Source organism: Gigantopelta aegis, chromosome 6 (assembly GCF_016097555.1).
Source record: "Gigantopelta aegis isolate Gae_Host chromosome 6, Gae_host_genome, whole genome shotgun sequence".
Lineage (NCBI taxonomy): Eukaryota > Metazoa > Mollusca > Gastropoda > Neomphalida > Peltospiridae > Gigantopelta > Gigantopelta aegis.
The window spans coordinates 88,421,735-88,439,968 of record NC_054704.1 but is presented as its reverse complement, the minus strand read 5'-3'; the positions used below and the strand labels follow the sequence as shown (position 1 = coordinate 88,439,968).

The 18,234-nt window shown below is 36.3% G+C and overlaps 1 protein-coding gene across 1 annotated transcript; it reads right to left on the bottom strand.

The window, feature by feature from the left end:
- Window positions 1-317: 317 nt before the first annotated feature.
- Window positions 318-18,031, bottom strand: LOC121376375 (kynurenine/alpha-aminoadipate aminotransferase, mitochondrial-like). Its single transcript, XM_041504220.1, has 11 exons — window positions 17,866-18,031; window positions 8,106-8,205; window positions 7,707-7,775; window positions 7,183-7,315; window positions 6,692-6,766; window positions 5,283-5,558; window positions 4,597-4,679; window positions 3,526-3,622; window positions 2,933-3,059; window positions 1,785-1,993; window positions 318-820 (listed from the first exon to the last, which is right to left on the bottom strand). The coding sequence occupies exons 2-11, from the start codon at window positions 8,165-8,167 to the stop codon at window positions 773-775; spliced, it is 1,179 nt and encodes a 392-aa protein (XP_041360154.1). The 5' UTR covers window positions 8,168-8,205; window positions 17,866-18,031; the 3' UTR covers window positions 318-772.
- Between the last annotated feature and the right edge of the window lie 203 nt (window positions 18,032-18,234).

The window sequence follows — 18,234 nt, the reverse complement described above, 5'->3', positions numbered from 1 at the left end:
TATACCCCGGGTATAGTCTGGCGGGGGGTATATTTTGGGCTATTACACAGTTTTGGGTGATAAGAAATCTGAAACTGTTGGGCAAAGGTCGAACGTTTAATCTCTGCATACAAGTTTATACAATTAACATTAACCATATGTCCGACGCAATATAATCGTAAATAAAATGTGTTGAGTGCATCGTTAAATAAAACATTTCCTTCCTTCAGGACTTCATCTTTAAAACTGGTAGGTGCTGAATTCGTATCCCAGTGCTAACTTGTTGCAGGTGTGTTTAATGACACCTCAGCACATTATAGACGTTTAAAACTGGTAGGTGCTGAATTCGTATCCCAGTGCTAACTTGTTGCAGGTGTGTTTAATGACACCTCAGCACATTATAGACGTTTTGTTTGATGTATAGCGAGGCAAATTGCTGCTGCCACTTTGACTACTATTGGTTAACAGTAATAATGTAATCTTTAACATGCACTTTCAGGCTTTAAGCTATTGTTCGCCAAATCATCAGAATCTGTGATTTTGGAAAATATATTCCATTATTAATTTAATATGATTTATGTAGATCTATCACTATTTTGGTAGCATGGCTAAGTTAAACTTGAATTTGACTACCGGTTTTCTCAGCAGATTTGTGTGTCAACAATCAGCATGATAACGTGATGACTTGCATGATGTATGTTGCTCAAAATCATATTTCTCATTTCAGTGACCAGTGATGTTATTAAGCCGTGATCTGTCTCTTAAGTGTGTAATAAACATGTATTTTAATTCACTACTGTTTCAGTTCTTCCTTAATAATTGCCGAAAGACGTTCAAAGGCCTGAAAGAAAACGAAAAGATAAATAGGAAAAAAAAATTTAACATTTATTTTATGTCTAGTAAATGTTGAAAATTGAGTTAGATTATTAATAACCTTGATGATTATGGATTTAGTTTTGTCCTCCATTTAAATTGGAAGTGAGTGGGGTGGGGGGACCAACCCAACTAAAAACTATGAATTTCCCCTCCCCGAGTGTAATATATAATTCACCCTAGTTGCTGGCAACTTCAGAAGACTGTGTAAAATGACAATGATCGCTTCAAAATAAATTAAAATCTGGTGCAAAAGGTACATAACTTACATTGGTCATCTGTTTGAGAAAAATTAATTGTGGTCCAAATGTATAACATTCAACAAAAACAATAAATAATAATACGATCCAGAGAAAACAAAAATACATTTCACATATAATTTGACCATTTTAACCAAACAAAATTGATAAAGAAAAGGTTTTAAAAAATGTATGGCTAAATTTAAAGATAAAATAGATATGTAGTCCTATAAGCTTCTAAGTCTATTTGATTAGGTACTATAAATTATAATGGTTTATAACTGGTTCTGTGCGACAATATAATATACATGACCATAAAACAGGCCATAGAATTTCAAATTTCACGGGAAACACTTTTGTTTCGGTTCTGTGGCTTGTGATCATGGGAACCCATAATTTTTTTTTTTTAATTAAATATATATATATATATATATATATATACATATAAATAAAAATGATAAAAGAAAACAAGTTTATATATAGGCCTACATGTATATCATATATATCATTTTCGTTGAATAGTCGTACTCATATAATAATCATGGGGAACGAAATTTCGGTTCTGTGATTTTACCGAACGGTACCGGAAACGACCGTTACCGTGAAATCGGAAGGCCAGATAAACTGATAGGCTATTAAGAGGACTCGACTGTGTTAGCCTGTGTTAGCCTGTGTTACCAAACCACAGCATACCTTGTCCATGTCTTCAGCAGACACTAGCGAATATGCAGAACGCAGGTACTGACACGGAACACTCGAATCAATCATGAACGCGTTGCCTGGAACGAAGAGCACCTCCTTCTCTCTAGCTTTCTCCCATATTAACTTATATGTGTCCTTGATCTGTGGTAATTTTAACCACACAAACATCCCACCAGAAGGTTCAACCCACTCGGCAAGACCTTTATCAAGGAAAATATTTCTTAAAATATGTTTCATAATATTTTTAATAAAACCACCATTTACTAACTGTAAACATGAAGAATTGCTGCTTATTTTAGGGTTGTTCGACAAGTATGACATGAGCCAGAGTAGTTGGAGGGTGGGTTCGGAATGTTTTTGATTGACCTCAATCGTCTTGTTTGGGTCAAATTATAAAGCTACGACCAACTGGCAAACTTTCGTTTGGCCGGGCGAAATTACGACCACTGTTAAGTTTTGAAAAATAATTGAATTAAAATGTTGTATTTATAAAAGAAATAATGTAAAAAAAAACCCATTATTGTGCATGGGCGTAAAAACAACTGATTTTGCATTAACATTGGCTAAAACATTCCTTATTTAGTGATATGTCACACAACACTATTTTGAAAAGATTCAAAGGCCTTGTTACATTACAGCCTTGGCAAACTGGTTTTGTATCATTATACAATGGAAATACTTCTAAACCACCTTGGACTTCGGTGACATATAGTTCAAGAAAAATACATTAAAAGTTATCTTAAGTTACTGCCATACTTGAAAAAATATACGTGTTTAATTTCTAGCCTCCAGTAAATAACATGACTAAAACAAGAAAATAAATGTTAACATGATAATCACAAATTGAAATTTAAACCATGCTGTTTTTTTCCAGTAAATATCCTGTGGTGTGATAAACTGACAAACATAGATTAAAAACCACACCTGATAAACTGAGAAACAGATTAAAAACCACGCCTGATAAACTGACAAACATAGATTAAAAACCACACCTGATAAACTGACAAACACTGATTAAAAACCACACCTGATAAAACTAACACTGATAGACTAAAAACCACACCTGATAAACTAATACTGATAGACTAAAAACCACACCAGATAAACTAACAAGCTTAGATTGAAAAGTGTAGGCCTACCTGACAAATGTTTGTTAGCAGCGGCTAGACAAGCATCACGCTGCCTCTTATAGAAGTCTGCCACTTTGTCACAGTGCTGTAGAAATCCAGTGTGACCCATTTCCTGGAGTATGGTAAACAGCGCCACCTATATACACAAACAAGAGAATGTTCAACGACACCACAGCATATTTAAACCAGAGATATTTGATGACTAACACGTGAATGTTTGAGAGGAAACCTTTGATGCAAGATAGGCTACTCCTACAGAATAGCTGCAGAGAATCGTTTATATGCACTTTCACCACATACCATGTCCTTTTGATATACCAGTTGTGGAGCAACGGTTAGAATACCCCCCAAAACTCCCCAAAAAACAAACAAAACAAAACAAAACAAACAAAACCCAACAGAAAACAAACAACAACAACAAAAAAACAAACACAAAAAACAACAATACAACCCCCCCCCCCCCCCCCCCCCCCCCCCGCTAAACAACAATTGTTCAACCACATGACTGAACGAAAGCCTGCTCTATCTCCATACAGATTTTAAATTGATTGATTGATTAACTTTATAAATGTTTAAATTGACTTAAATGATTTTAACGTCACCTGAGAGAGCCCACTGGAGTGAACTGCAGACACCTGTTGATGCTGGATGATTTTGTTCACCAAAGCCCTCGGTCCACTCAGACACCCAATTCGCATCCTGTGAGTGAAAACACGGCTTTTAGGTTAATGATCGAAGTAGCCCTTGTGCCAGAGTTCAATAAAGCATCAAAATACAAACTGCAGTATACCACAATCATATTAAATATACATGTTACGATGTATTGTAATTTCCAGGATATTGTGCATGAGCAATACATTTTAAAACACCTAAAAATGCAGACTAAAAAACGAAATGCTTGTTTCAGACACACTGTATAATAAAACAAAATGAAGAAAAAACATATATTTAATAAAACTACATTATTTGAACAATACTTCAGGTGCAAATTGCAATAAAACCAACTTAAGAAACCCGGTACAGGTAATATGAAAACCACGTTTACGATGGTCATGTTACATATTGCCTTTCAAGGAATGAAAGAAATGTTTTATTTAACGAGACACTCAACACATTTATTTACGGTTATATGGCGTCGGACATATGGTTAAGGACCACACAGATATTGAGAGAGGAAATCCACTGTTGCCACGTCATGGGCTACCCTTTTCGATTAGCAGCAAGGGATCTTTTATATACACTATCCACAGACGGCATAACACATACCACGGCCACGGCCAGTCGTGGTGCACTGGCTGGAGCGAGAAATAGCCCAATTGGCCCACCGACGGGGATCGATCCCAGACCGACCGCGCATCAAGCGAACGCTTTACCACTGGGCTACGTTCTGCCCTATAGTGTTCTAAAGTGCAGTTATTTACACAGCCTATATACATGTATATGTACTCTGGCCTCAGAATTCAAAATCTGCGTGATCTATTTATCAGTTACGCAGAAATAAATCTAGGTAACCCATTTCTCTTTTGCGTAGCCCGTTATATCTATGTAAATGGTGCTCCAAATTTTGCGCGAACAAGAAATAGGTTATGCAAAATTATATTTGCACGAGCAACACGCAACGAAACGACGGCTCTCGCAATTTTCAGAAGCCTGCATGTACTGTTAATACCTACCCTGATGACATTACTTTTGTAAATGTGTCAAATCGCATTACTCTTCCATCTACATCCATTGACAGAAAACTTGGAACATAGGGCTGCAAAAATGTGAATCCTGATACAATAAATGGAAATTAATTTCAAACAGATCTAATTTATACTCTACGAAAATGCCTCTATAAGAAAAATGTATTCCGAATCTAACATTTTAAAGTATGCTATTTGATGTCTAATATAATATTGCCTCGATCTTTTTAACTCATAATGGCAACATAAGATACAACTACCAAGAGACAACAAGAGACCTTTTATATGCACTTTCTAATAAACAGGTCAGTGCATACTATGGTCTTTGGTATAACTGCTTAGTTGTGAGGCACTGGTTAAGATGAGGGGGATCTCTACTCAGACTGGGTTCACCAAGCAAGATCAACTTAGTGACCCACTGAAAATTCTGGCGATTGCTTTTCCATTGAGCCACATCCTCCACCCTTAGACTGGGATTCATCTCTCTTCAGAAACTGAACTACAATCCCTGCCTCCCAAGATTGAACTACAATCCCTGCCTCCCAAGACTGAACTACAATCCCTGCCTCCCAAGACTGAACTACAATCCCTGCCTCTCAAGACTGAACTACACCCCACCCCTGTAAGATAGTAAGGATTAATTATAATGGATTAGAAACATGTTGCGTCCTTACCTTGCTGAACTGAAGATAGAAATACGGGTCGTCCTCCATAATGATGATATCATAGTCCTGACAAAGTTTGTAAATAGCTTTCTTCCGTTCCCACGTCAACTGACTTCCTGTGGGGTTTCCACCATTAGGCACACAATGTAATATTTTGGGAATGCTGCTCTTTGGGTTTTGGGAATCCTCTGGGTTCCACTTTGATAAGTGTCTGCGAATACTTCCAGGAATGATGCCGTCTTTATCAGATTCCACTGGAAGAATCTTCGGCTTAAGCGGATTCAGCTGAAAGATGATAACTTAAAACTCATAAATAGTAATTTACATTAATTTCGAACAGTGTTTGACAGCACACTTCATCAATTGGGCTTCCACGGTTAAAGTCGCGGGCTGTCAAATGCCATACAAATCGGTGCAAAAGGTTCGAATCCTGCCAGCTGACCCTTTGTGGTTTTAAATATTAAACTAGCAAACATGTACCTGGAAAGGAATAGAATATTTATTTTATAACACCTCAGCACTTCATCCAGGATCTCCTCGAGAATGGCTGTCCTCCTATAGACGAGGCACTAGATAAATATTCATGGAATCAACCATTATTTTGCCAAATGCCCATTCGACTGCATTGTGCAGAGATACGGCCCTGACCTTGTATTATAGTTTTTGTCGTTCAGATTAAACAAAATATGGCTTATTGGTATCTAAAGTGATAATGTCATCAGTTTGAAAAGGAAGAGGAAAACCATCTACCACCAATGGACCATTCCTACAAGGGGTCTCTTAGATGTAGTTCTATAGACAGGACCTCTGATGTACCAGACACGGAAAAGACCTGAGCAAATCGACAGCGATTGTGTGATCCTTATGATGGACTGTACCTTCTGGTGAGCTCTCTGTACGCCACTAAGCTATATCCCGCCCCTAATGTTATACAAACAAGCACATCCACAGAAGACAATAGCACCGTAACAGTATAGAACATCGTACATGGGTAGGACAGTGCACGTCTCAAACTTACAAATACGGCAGGGTTTGAGGGTGTGCACACCTCAACAATCCAGGACGGGATGGTTTGGGGGTGGGGTTTTTGAGTGAAAAGATTGCTAATTGAACATTATGGGTCAGTAGTAAATATTTGCATATGGGTTTACTATGCAACATGGGGAGGGAAGAAAGGTGTTGAAACATAAGCAGGAATGAGACAAAACTGACACAACCCATTACGTCCACCAGACATAATATAGGCATATTTCATATCTTTATTTGAGAAATTGTATTCATTTGAATGTATCAACAATCAGTTTTAACCCCATCTCCAAATATTTGGTTTTTCACTAGGAGGACATGGTTATTTGGATGTTTCATTGATATGTCAGTTGTAAGCTATGATGAGCAGCAAGTAACAACAACAATCTTACGATGGCAAGGGTGCCCGCGTATGTAGGAACCTCTATCAGAACATTGTCACCAGCTGACACGCAGGCTTCCAGTGTCTGGAAATAGAACAGTAGTCATAGATCACTATACGTGTACATACATGCATGCTAAGCTTCACCAATATACACATCCTTTACAGTTTAGAAAATTAATTTGTCCACATCCACACATATGTATACTTTCTATTTTGAAAAAAACCCACCCAACATATTATCCATACCCTTTGTGCTTCTTACATTCCGGAATTTTTAAACAACATCCGATACTATTAATTTTAACATAAACAAACGACATGTTTTGAATGCATAACCACAAAGTATAATTCATGATTTAATATACCAAAAACAGTTACTGTATCTCCCCCCTGTTATTCACATATAAATGTAACAGAATAACAGTCTATAAGCAAGGCACCAAATAACTATGACAGAGTTTCTTTAAAGTGAAAATATATGGAGAATCCTCTGCCTACTTTACAGATTCCATCTTGACTTCCGTTTGTAATGATGATGTCCAACTGCTTATTCTCGTCTGTGATTTCCAAAGTTGGCGGTTTGTGAACCTTTTCCTGCAGATCCTTAACCCACTTAATAAGTTCAGGAAATCTATAATAAAGAAGGTACTATTTTATATTTTTAATTGCCGTTATTATTTTCCTTTTTACCTGTGCAGGATAAAGCCAATATAACCAGTTATTTTATTTATCCTGCAATCCAACAAAAACAAGTAATGAAACTAATAACCTAAAACATGTACACGTATATCAAGTCTGACGTAAACGAGTGGAGTCCCGTGATTTATGTCATCTGGCTTCGTCATCGTATTTTGTCAGTATATCAAAGTGATTGCATTAGTGACCTCTGGGGCAATAATAATATTAATGATGGTCCCGTTTGACTGCTTAGATTGGTCCCATAATAACCTAAAATAACTATGGATGGGGCTGGCAATACAAAAGGGAACCAGGACACCATAATGAACAGTAGTAAATTTTACCCTGATGTGGACGAATATTGCATCGCTCTGGTTACCAACGACCTGTCCACGTCCAGCTTAGAACCATCCCTGAAAATGTATAATAAATATGCCCAAAGATTTATTAATAGTCTTGATCAGTATATATAATAATTAAATTAAATAAATAGGAACACATTACTATGATCTGACCTTGAAATATAAATTTAAAATTATGTATATATCAAAGATAATTCTTATTCAACTAATTAATTTAATTGTTTGCTGCCATTGTGAATATATTTGTGATTGTTTTTAATCATATATATATATATATCTATAACTGTTGAAGAAAACTAGTTCAACTTGTTATTACTAAACTATTTATACCTTAATGTCTGTGACATCATGGTCACAACATGTATGAATAAAAGCAGTTACTTGAGAGTCAATGAAATGTCTTTTATCAGGAAAAATTCAGGGTTTGGCCACGCCCCTGCCATGGAGATCAACGTTTTTGGTGACTTCAGCACAATTTCACCTGTGGAACAAAACTAATTTTATTCATCTGTATTATTACACAGCTTGGTTAAACAATTTTATTATGGTTTGCAATAAACAAAACCAAAACAACTGTAAACAAAAAACCCAAACCTGAACAAATGGGGATGTAATTAGTATTTTATGCCTTCTTCTTTCAACTTATTTTCGTGCTTATATCCAATTAAGGTTCAAACACGCTGTCCTGGGCACACATATCAGCTATGTCCAGACAGTGGGTTAGTTGTTAGTTAGTTAGTGGATAGTGAGACAGAAGAAGGTTTAGTGGTCTTACACCTACCCATTGAGTCGTTAAACTCGTTCTAGGTGGGAGCCGGTACCGCGCTGCGAACTCTGTACATACCAGCCTTATGTCCCATGGCGTAACCACGACACCACCGAGGCCGGTATTTTATGCCTAACGGGTCACACTATTAATATTACTACTCTGAGTGACAATGTTTTCCTTGACCACTAAGGCCTATTAGTTTCTGTATCAGGAACACACTACTTGCTCAATACTCCGATTGGTGATGTTTTCCTTAATGCGACATACCCTAGTTTTTAAAAACGCACGTTCGTCTAACAAATAATGGTAATCGAGACAAGTCTAGCTATTTTTAGACGGTATTTCCCTGTTTAAACATCACAGACTTTAGCTACTCTCTGTTATAATCATATCTAAATGTGTGTTGCACGTTTCTAGATTAACTATAGGCCTACTTGGTGTCCATTTTTGACAGGCTGAAACTAGAGTCTGCCCCTTTAACCATCAAGGTTACTTAATTTATCTATTAAGAACACACAACTTACTCAGTACTCTGAGAGGTGATGGTTTCCTACTCAGACTAATAGGATTTAGAAACCTTGAGTAGTTCATTTTGATCCAGTCAACTGCAAAATAAGATTTTTCAAGGTATTATGAATAGCGAAATTAAAGTAAAGTAATAGGTGTGTGACTGTGGTTAAAAATACCCAAATGGTCAGACAATATCGGGTATTCAAACTAAATGGAGACATCACTCAGTCTAGCGGTGTGACCACTCAGTGTAACATTGTAATAGATCACCACTCAATCTACAGGCCTATGAAAATTGCGAGAATGATCGTTTCGTTCGCGCGTCGTTGACGCAAATATATTTTAGCATAATCTATTTTTCGTTGACACATTAAATTTAGCACATTATTTACATGGACATGATGGGTTACGCAAAAAGAAAAAGGGTCACCTGAATTTATTTTTGCGTAACTGATAAATGTTTACGCAAATATTCAATTCCTAGAGGCCTGATCTAGCACAGCGATATGTCATTACTCAATCGAAGACTGTGATAGATCACCACTCAGTCTAACACTGCAATAGGTCATCACTCAATCTAACTCTGTGATAGGTCAACACTCAATCTAAATCTGTGAGAGGTCATTACTCAATCTAACAATGGAGTCACCCCAATCTAACAATGTAATAGATCACCACTTAATATAACACTGTGATAGGTCATCACTCAATGTAACACTGTGAGAGGTCATCACTCAATATAACACTGTGAGAGGTCATCACTCAATGTAACACAGTGAGAGGTCATCACTCAATGTAACACAGTGAGAGGTCATCACTCAATGTAACACAGTGATAGGTCATCACTCAATGTAACACAATGAGAGGTCATCACTTAATATAACACTGTGATAGGTCATCACTTAATATAACACTGTGATAGGTCATCACTCAATATAACACAGTGAGAGGTCATCACTTAATATAACACTGTGATAGGTCATCACTCAATATAACACTGTGAGAGGTCATCACTCAATGTAACACAGTGAGAGGTCATCACACTCTGTGATAGGTCAACACTCAATCTAAATCTGTGAGAGGTCATTACTCAATCTAACAATGGAGTCACCCCAATCTAACACTGTGATAGATCACCACTTAATATAACACTGTGATAGGTCATCACTCAATGTAACACTGTGATAGATCACCACTCAATGTAACACAGTGAGAGGTCATCACTCAATGTAACACAATGATAGGTCATCACTCAATGTAACACTGTGATAGGTCATCACTCAATGTAACACAGTGAGAGGTCATCACACTCTGTGATAGGTCAACACTCAATCTAAATCTGTGAGAGGTCATTACTCAATCTAACAATGGAGTCACCCCAATCTAACACTGTGTTATATCACCACTTAATATAACACTGTGATAGATCATCACTCAATGTAACACAGTGATATATCATCACTCAATGTAACACTGTGATAGGTCATCACTCAATGTAACACAGTGAGAGGTCATCACTCAATGTAACACTGTGATAGGTCATCACTCAATGTAACACAGTGAGAGGTCATCACTCAATGTAACACAGTGAGAGGTCATCACTTAATGTAACACTGTGATAGGTCATCACTCAATGTAACACTGTGATAGATCATCACTCAATGTAACACAGTGAGAGGTCATCACTCAATGTAACACTGTGATAGGTCATCACTCAATGTAACACAGTGAGAGGTCATCACACTCTGTGATAGGTCAACACTCAATCTAAATCTGTGAGAGGTCATTACTCAATCTAACAATGGAGTCACCCCAATCTAACACTGTGATAGATCACCACTTAATATAACACTGTGCTAGGTCATCACTCAATGTAACACAGTGAGAGGTCATCACTCAATGTAACACAGTGATAGATCATCACTCAATGTAACACTGTGATAGGTCATCACTCAATGTAACACAGTGAGAGGTCATCACTCAATGTAACACAGTGATAGGTCATCACTCAATGTAACTCTGTGATAGGTCATCACTCAATGTAACACAGTGAGAGGTCATCACACTCTGTGATAGGTCAACACTCAATCTAAATCTGTGAGAGGTCATTACTCAATCTAACAATGGAGTCACCCCAATCTAACACTGTGATATATCACCACTTAATATAACACTGTGATAGATCATCACTCAATGTAACACAGTGAGAGGTCATCACTCAATGTAACACAGTGATAGATCATCACTCAATGTAACACTGTGATAGGTCATCACTCAATGTAACACAGTGAGAGGTCATCACTCAATGTAACACTGTGATAGGTCATCACTCAATGTAACACAGTGAGAGGTCATCACACTCTGTGATAGGTCAACACTCAATCTAAATCTGTGAGAGGTCATTACTCAATCTAACAATGGAGTCACCCCAATCTAACACTGTGATAGATCACCACTTAATGTAACACTGTGCTAGGTCATCACTCAATGTAACACAGTGAGAGGTCATCACTCAATGTAACACAGTGATAGATCATCACTCAATGTAACACTGTGATGAGGTCAGGTCATCACTCAATGTAACACAGTGAGAGGTCATCACTCAATGTAACACAGTGATGAGGTCATCACTCAATATAACTCTGTGATAGGTCATCACTCAATGTAACACAGTGAGAGGTCATCACACTCTGTGATAGGTCAACACTCAATCTAAATCTGTGAGAGGTCATTACTCAATCTAACAATGGAGTCACCCCAATCTAACACTGTGATATATCACCACTTAATATAACACTGTGATAGATCATCACTCAATGTAACACAGTGAGAGGTCATCACTCAATGTAACACAGTGATAGATCATCACTCAATGTAACACTGTGATAGGTCATCACTCAATGTAACACAGTGAGAGGTCATCACTCAATGTAACACCGTGATAGATCATCACTCAATGTAACACAGTCAGAGGTCATCACTCAATGTAACACTGTGATAGTGTATAGAGGTCATCACTCAGTGTAACACTGTGATAGGTCATCACTCAATGTAACACAGTGAGAGGTCATCACTCAATGTAACACTGTGATAGATCATCACTCAATGTAACACAGTGAGAGGTCATCACTCAATGTAACACAGTGAGAGGTCATCACTCAATGTAACACAGTGAGAGGTCATCACTCAATGTAACACAGTGAGAGGTCATCACTCAGTGTAACACTGTGATAGGTCATCACTCAATGTAACACAGTGAGAGGTCATCACACTCTGTAATAGGGTCACTTACTAAAGAGAAAAGGAAAGAAATCCTTGTTTAATGACATTTAATGAATTTTAATATAATATATAACTATATAATATTATATCTAGTAGGTTATGGTAGCCTACCATATATGAATAATTTTATGTTTAAAACCCCAGCTTAGATGTCACAAACGAATATGAAGCGATATTAATTGTCCAAAGCTGGATCAAGTATTACCCAGAGTACTTTTAATGAATATCTACCTAACATTTACCCTTCGATTCTGGAAAAAAATATGTACCTTCCAAACTGCTCAACCTTTTATGATAAAGATACATATGTCTACATATAACCATCATCTGCCTCAGACCACAGAAGAACAATTTGGGTATCTGAAAATCATATTTGACCAATAACAAACCAACCAAGATATACTTTGTTTTGACTGACTTGTTTTCATCGGACTGTTTTCATAAAAAAAAAGTGTAAAATGACAGTCAGTATTTTCTGTGGCAGAATATAAATGGCATTTTCAAATAGATATAGACTATCTGATTTCTCTGCAGATATTTTACCTCCGTCCCATTATCTCACCAGGCCAACCTTTCCTTTCGATGTTAGTGTCTTTAACAAGGTGAAATTCAACACGAACTTACGTATTTGACTGACTGATCAATCAGACCACCTTTACTTGAAGTAAAGAATGTCTGGTTAATGATTTTGCCACTCCCTAAAATGTAGCGTCCTAGGTCTGGGCCTAGTCGGCCTGACAGGCTGTGCACTAATACGGCTCTGTTTACTTGCGGAGGGGGGATACCAAAGGTTAGGTTTTGGGGGGCCATAGGGCGTAGGCGGTTTAGCCTTAGGTTTTTGTGTAGGGTCTGGCCTCCCCTCGCCCCCGGCCTCCATTTGGTCACACAAATGTTCGAAACATGATTGGTAATTTTATTCTTCAAAATTTATTAACCAACTTTTCTGGGGGTTTGGGTCAACCTCCTCATCCTTCCTCCGAACCTCTTGGGGTACAAATTTATATTTATTTATAGTAAAAATTATATAATATATTTAGGCCACCCCATAAAAAATTGCGTCAAATTTAATTTCTTTTTTAAGTAGTTTATAGGATATTTTTGTTTTACGGACGCGGTCAAAACTTATTAACCCTCACTTCCCTATTTATTTCTTTTGGCGTTAAATTTCAAATTTTCTAAATTGGCCTTAGTAGTTAGGTGATTCCTGTCCCGAGTCAGACTCCCGATCTTATAGGAGGCCGGACTCGGGAAAGGCGTGTTCGAAACAATATGGACACGTTAAACTCCTAGTCAAGTCAAGTCTGTTTACTTCATCAACTATCCTTTCAATTGCTTCATTTCCAAGCAATGTTAAAACATCAACCATCTGATTCAAATGTGAAATTGCTGTTAAAGAATGATGAGATTCGAAAACAAGTACTTCTGTTTGAATTGCAAGGCAGAGCCGTCCGATAGGAAAACCATATTTTTATATACACGTATACCTGAATATAATTTTTTCATATCAGGTTGTGAGTTATTTAAAGAAACATGCAGTCATCACTAACAATAATACGCTGAATGGCCTACAAGAATGGCATATCTTCAAAATGTCTATATTTAGAAAACGAGAATTAACTAAGTAAAGTTTAGAATTTACATATTGTATATATGTTTATATATTATGATTAAATGATAGAATATTTTAGAAAAAAAGAGAAATTTTTACTGGCAACTTGACAAAAATATAAAACTAACGTAAAAACATGTACAACAATTTTATTTTATAGTTAGGCCAGTATTTTTTTTATTTTTAGGTTTACGAACAAGAACTTTTGTGCACAAAGGTAGGAGGAAGGAAAAACCCACAAAAAACCAACCTGTTTTGGGTATATCAGTAGGTGTGATTTTTTTTTTAAATATGGCTACTTTGATAGATATGGATTCTTTGTAACAAAATAAGATTGACAAAGCACCTCTAAGCTCCCACATTTTCTGTGGGAAAATAGACACTTTTCTTTAGAGCTATTTGTGGAAGTCGGCAAAAAAATAAAAAATAAAAGTGAAAAATACGACTTTTTTATTTTTATTATTTGATTAAAATATACGTCGGCGGGTTCGTAAACCGAATAATAAAAAATACTGCCCTTATGACATTCTTGCACTGACCCATCCAATCACAGTTCAATGTGACCCGAAGATGATAGCGATGCATGCATTGAATCTCATTTTGCTTAGCTGCTGTATAGCTTTCGGTAGTCAACTACTACAATATAAAACCATGCCCGTACGAACGATATCTGGATGGGGGTGGGGGAACAATCTCGTGGGTGACTCGTCAGACCCAGACTCGGGTTCGATGTGTTTTATAAATTAATCCAATGGCCAGGTCACTGGATAATTGAATTACATGTTGACAATAAAATCTCTCTCTCTCTCTCTCTCTCTCTCTCTCTCTCTCTCTCTCTCTCTCTCTCTCTCTCTCTCTCTCTCTCTCTCTCTCTCTCTCTCTCTCTCTCTCTCTCTCATGACTTTAGCTGATATCTACTAAGCACACTGCCTTATGATGGTAAGTATTTGTTTTTTAAAAATCACTAAATCTAGACGAAATATTTTGCCATTACTTTAAATTACATATATAACATCAAATTTTTCTTTGACATAAGCTACATGGTGCATATAAAAAGATCCATTGCTACTAATGGAAAATATAGCGGGTTTCCTCTCTAAGACTATATGTCAAAATTACCAAATGTTTGACATTCAATAGCCAATGATTAAAAATTCAATGTGCTTTAGAGGTCTCGTTAAACAAAACAGACTTTAACCTTAGTAGTAGTAGTAGTAGTAGTAGTAGTCGTGGTGGTGGTGGTAGCAGCAGCAGTAGTAGTAGTAGTAGTAGTAGTAGTAGTAGTAGTAGTAGTAGTAGTAGTAGTAGTAGTAGTAGTAGTAGTAGTAGTAGTAGTAGTAGTAGTATATATATATATATATATATATATATATATATATATATATATATATATATATATATATATATATATAATAAGTTTGAAAGATAGTTTGGGGTTTCATTGCATAGACATTTATAAATTTGTAAACATTTGTGATAGTGGATTCGTGTTTCCATTGTCATCCATTTTAACTGTTTAAATAGTGGGGCAGATGGAGTAATATGATCTACATCTGATATCATCATTGCAGCTCTCTTTTGCAATTTTAGTAAACATTCTAATCCATCCTGATTACAGTTTCCCAAAATTACATAGTAATGAGTGGTAAAATATACCCATTGTAGAAACGTTTTCTTGCATCTAACTTTATATACCTAATGATTTTCGATAAAATATACACACGTTTAGAGATCAAGGAACACACATGTTTAACCTGATTTGTCCATTTTAAATTATTATCAACTTTGAATCCTGAAAGATTTTCACAATCAGTGTGTTGCAGACGTTCTGAATTTATTATAAGAGAAATATCATTTTGGGTTGTAACTTTTTGTCTTGTTCCTATAGTCAAATATTTGATCTTTTTTGTGTTTATGAACATTTTTCTACACTATTCAGAGCTTGCTGCAGTTTATCTTGAATTTGATTAACTGTTTTCCCTGACATGAACATTGTTGAATCATCGGCATACATACTTACACTGTCCAATGTATAGGGGAAGATCATTTATGTACAGTATAAAAAGAAGAGGTGCTAGTAATGAACCCTGTGGAACACCATGAATAATACACTTAGGTTTTGATGTTACCATTCCTATAATAATAATAATAATAATAATAATAATAATAGATTTTTATTTCAGATCAGAGATCCATAGAACATATATAAACATCACATACAAAACTGATTACATAATATACAGCAGCTTGTGCCAGCGATTTACACATACAGATTTGACGTACACAGTTGTAGACCGCAGGTGGGCAAGTAGGTCGTTTGAAGTTGTTTCGATTCTGCTCTTCAGCGAATATGCTGTTGAGCGAAGTAAAGCGCCAAAGCTTTTTACTCGATGACTGACAAACATCTTGCTGGCACTGTATGGTCGTCGTTGTCCGATCATCCATCGGTGTGCATTATTATAACATATACTAAGATCCTTCATGGTATCCTGTGTAAATTTCACCCATAATGCACCCGCGTACAAATTATTACAATAACTCACAAATAATTGCGTTTTAACAGATTCTGAACATTTTGCAAATCGCCGCAACAACATGTTTGCACATACACAAAGGGCTCTATACTGTTGTTTAATGTCTTTATCGTCGTTCATGTTTTTGCATATAATATGACCTAGATATTTATAGTTGTCAACAAATTTCAATACATCAACACACAAATATATCGAAGGCACATTGATCAACTTCAGAGTTTCTGGCTCAATACATATACAAACAGTTTTCATTGTATTATATATAATATCATAATCTTCTGCAAATTTCTCGCAAATCGTTAACATTTTTCTTAATGCAGAAATAGATGGGCAAAGAAGTGACATATCTTCAGCAAAACTGAAGTTATTTAGAAACACCCCACCAACATTACACCCAACTGCACATTTTGACAACTGTAGATTAAGGTCATCAATATATATATTAAATAATAAGGGTGACATTACCCCCACCTTGACGGACGCCATTTGTTACATTAAACGTACAGGAAATATATGCACCCCATTTTACACTAAACAATTAGGTTAAATACCATGCTTTGAGAAAGCGAACTATAAAAGTAGGCACGCCTTTCTTCAAAAGTGTCATATATAATGTCCAGTGATTTACTCGGTCAAAGGCTTTTTTCGCATCTAAAAAGCAAACATACACAGGACTACCTTGTGAAATGTAAAAGTTAATAACTTCCTTAAAAGCAAATAAACACATATCGGTGGATGTCCCACTTTTAAAACCAAACTGATAGTCCGATGTACTAAGGTCTGTTCGTGATAACAGTACATGTTCCATAACTTTTGATATCACAGTTGCTAATGCAATTGGACGGTAATTGCCTTTATCTGTTATGTCTCCAGTTTTATTTTTCACAATAGGAACAAGAATAACATCTGTCATACTACTAGATATATGCCCTTGTACAAGCATGTCACTGAAACAAACTGACAATAGAACGAATAATCTCTTGGACGCATATTGGAGGTGTTCCGCTGAGAGGCCGTCATTCCCTGCTGATTTCCCACTGCTAAGTTTAAAAACAAACTCCATTACCTCATTGGGATTCACGTTCATTTCAGCAACATAACTTGAATCATTAGCAATATATATGCTCGATGATGCTGACCCGTCACAACATTTAGAAGTTCTTTATAATGTTCTTTAAACAAACCTACAATATTCTCTTCCCCGGTTACACCATCCACAATTGTTGCCAATAGAGTTCGTTTATTATTTTCGAAATGTTTTTCCAAAATGACTTGCCATGTTCTGTTATTCATACAAGATTGGAAAAAAATAAGAGAATTCCCTTTGCAGCCATAAATGTTTAACTTTTAAATCAGAATTGAATGGTCCACAACATCAAAAGCTTTTTAGAAATCAAGAAATATGATTCATTAACAATTTTATAATTAATCACTTACCTTGCAAATCTTGAACCCACAAGAACCGGTTTGAACAGACCAGAGCTTTAACACATTAAGCTATCAAGCGAAGTTGCCGGACAGTGGAAAGAACTTCTAGTGTTCCTTCGATCACGTGTAACGATAGTGTACGGAAACACCTGACTATAAATTAATATAATTTATTTCCGAATGTACCGGTACTACTTTCTAGAACAAATGAAAATTGAACAGAAATTCCTTGTACACAAACCAAATATAGGATTTTAAATGATTCATTAGACAAAAGTACGATTTTGTTTATAGTGACATATCAGTGAATGACGAAACATGTGACCAATCAGTGTGGACAAAGTACATTTCAGGCGACCAACGAGAAAGTGGTGAACA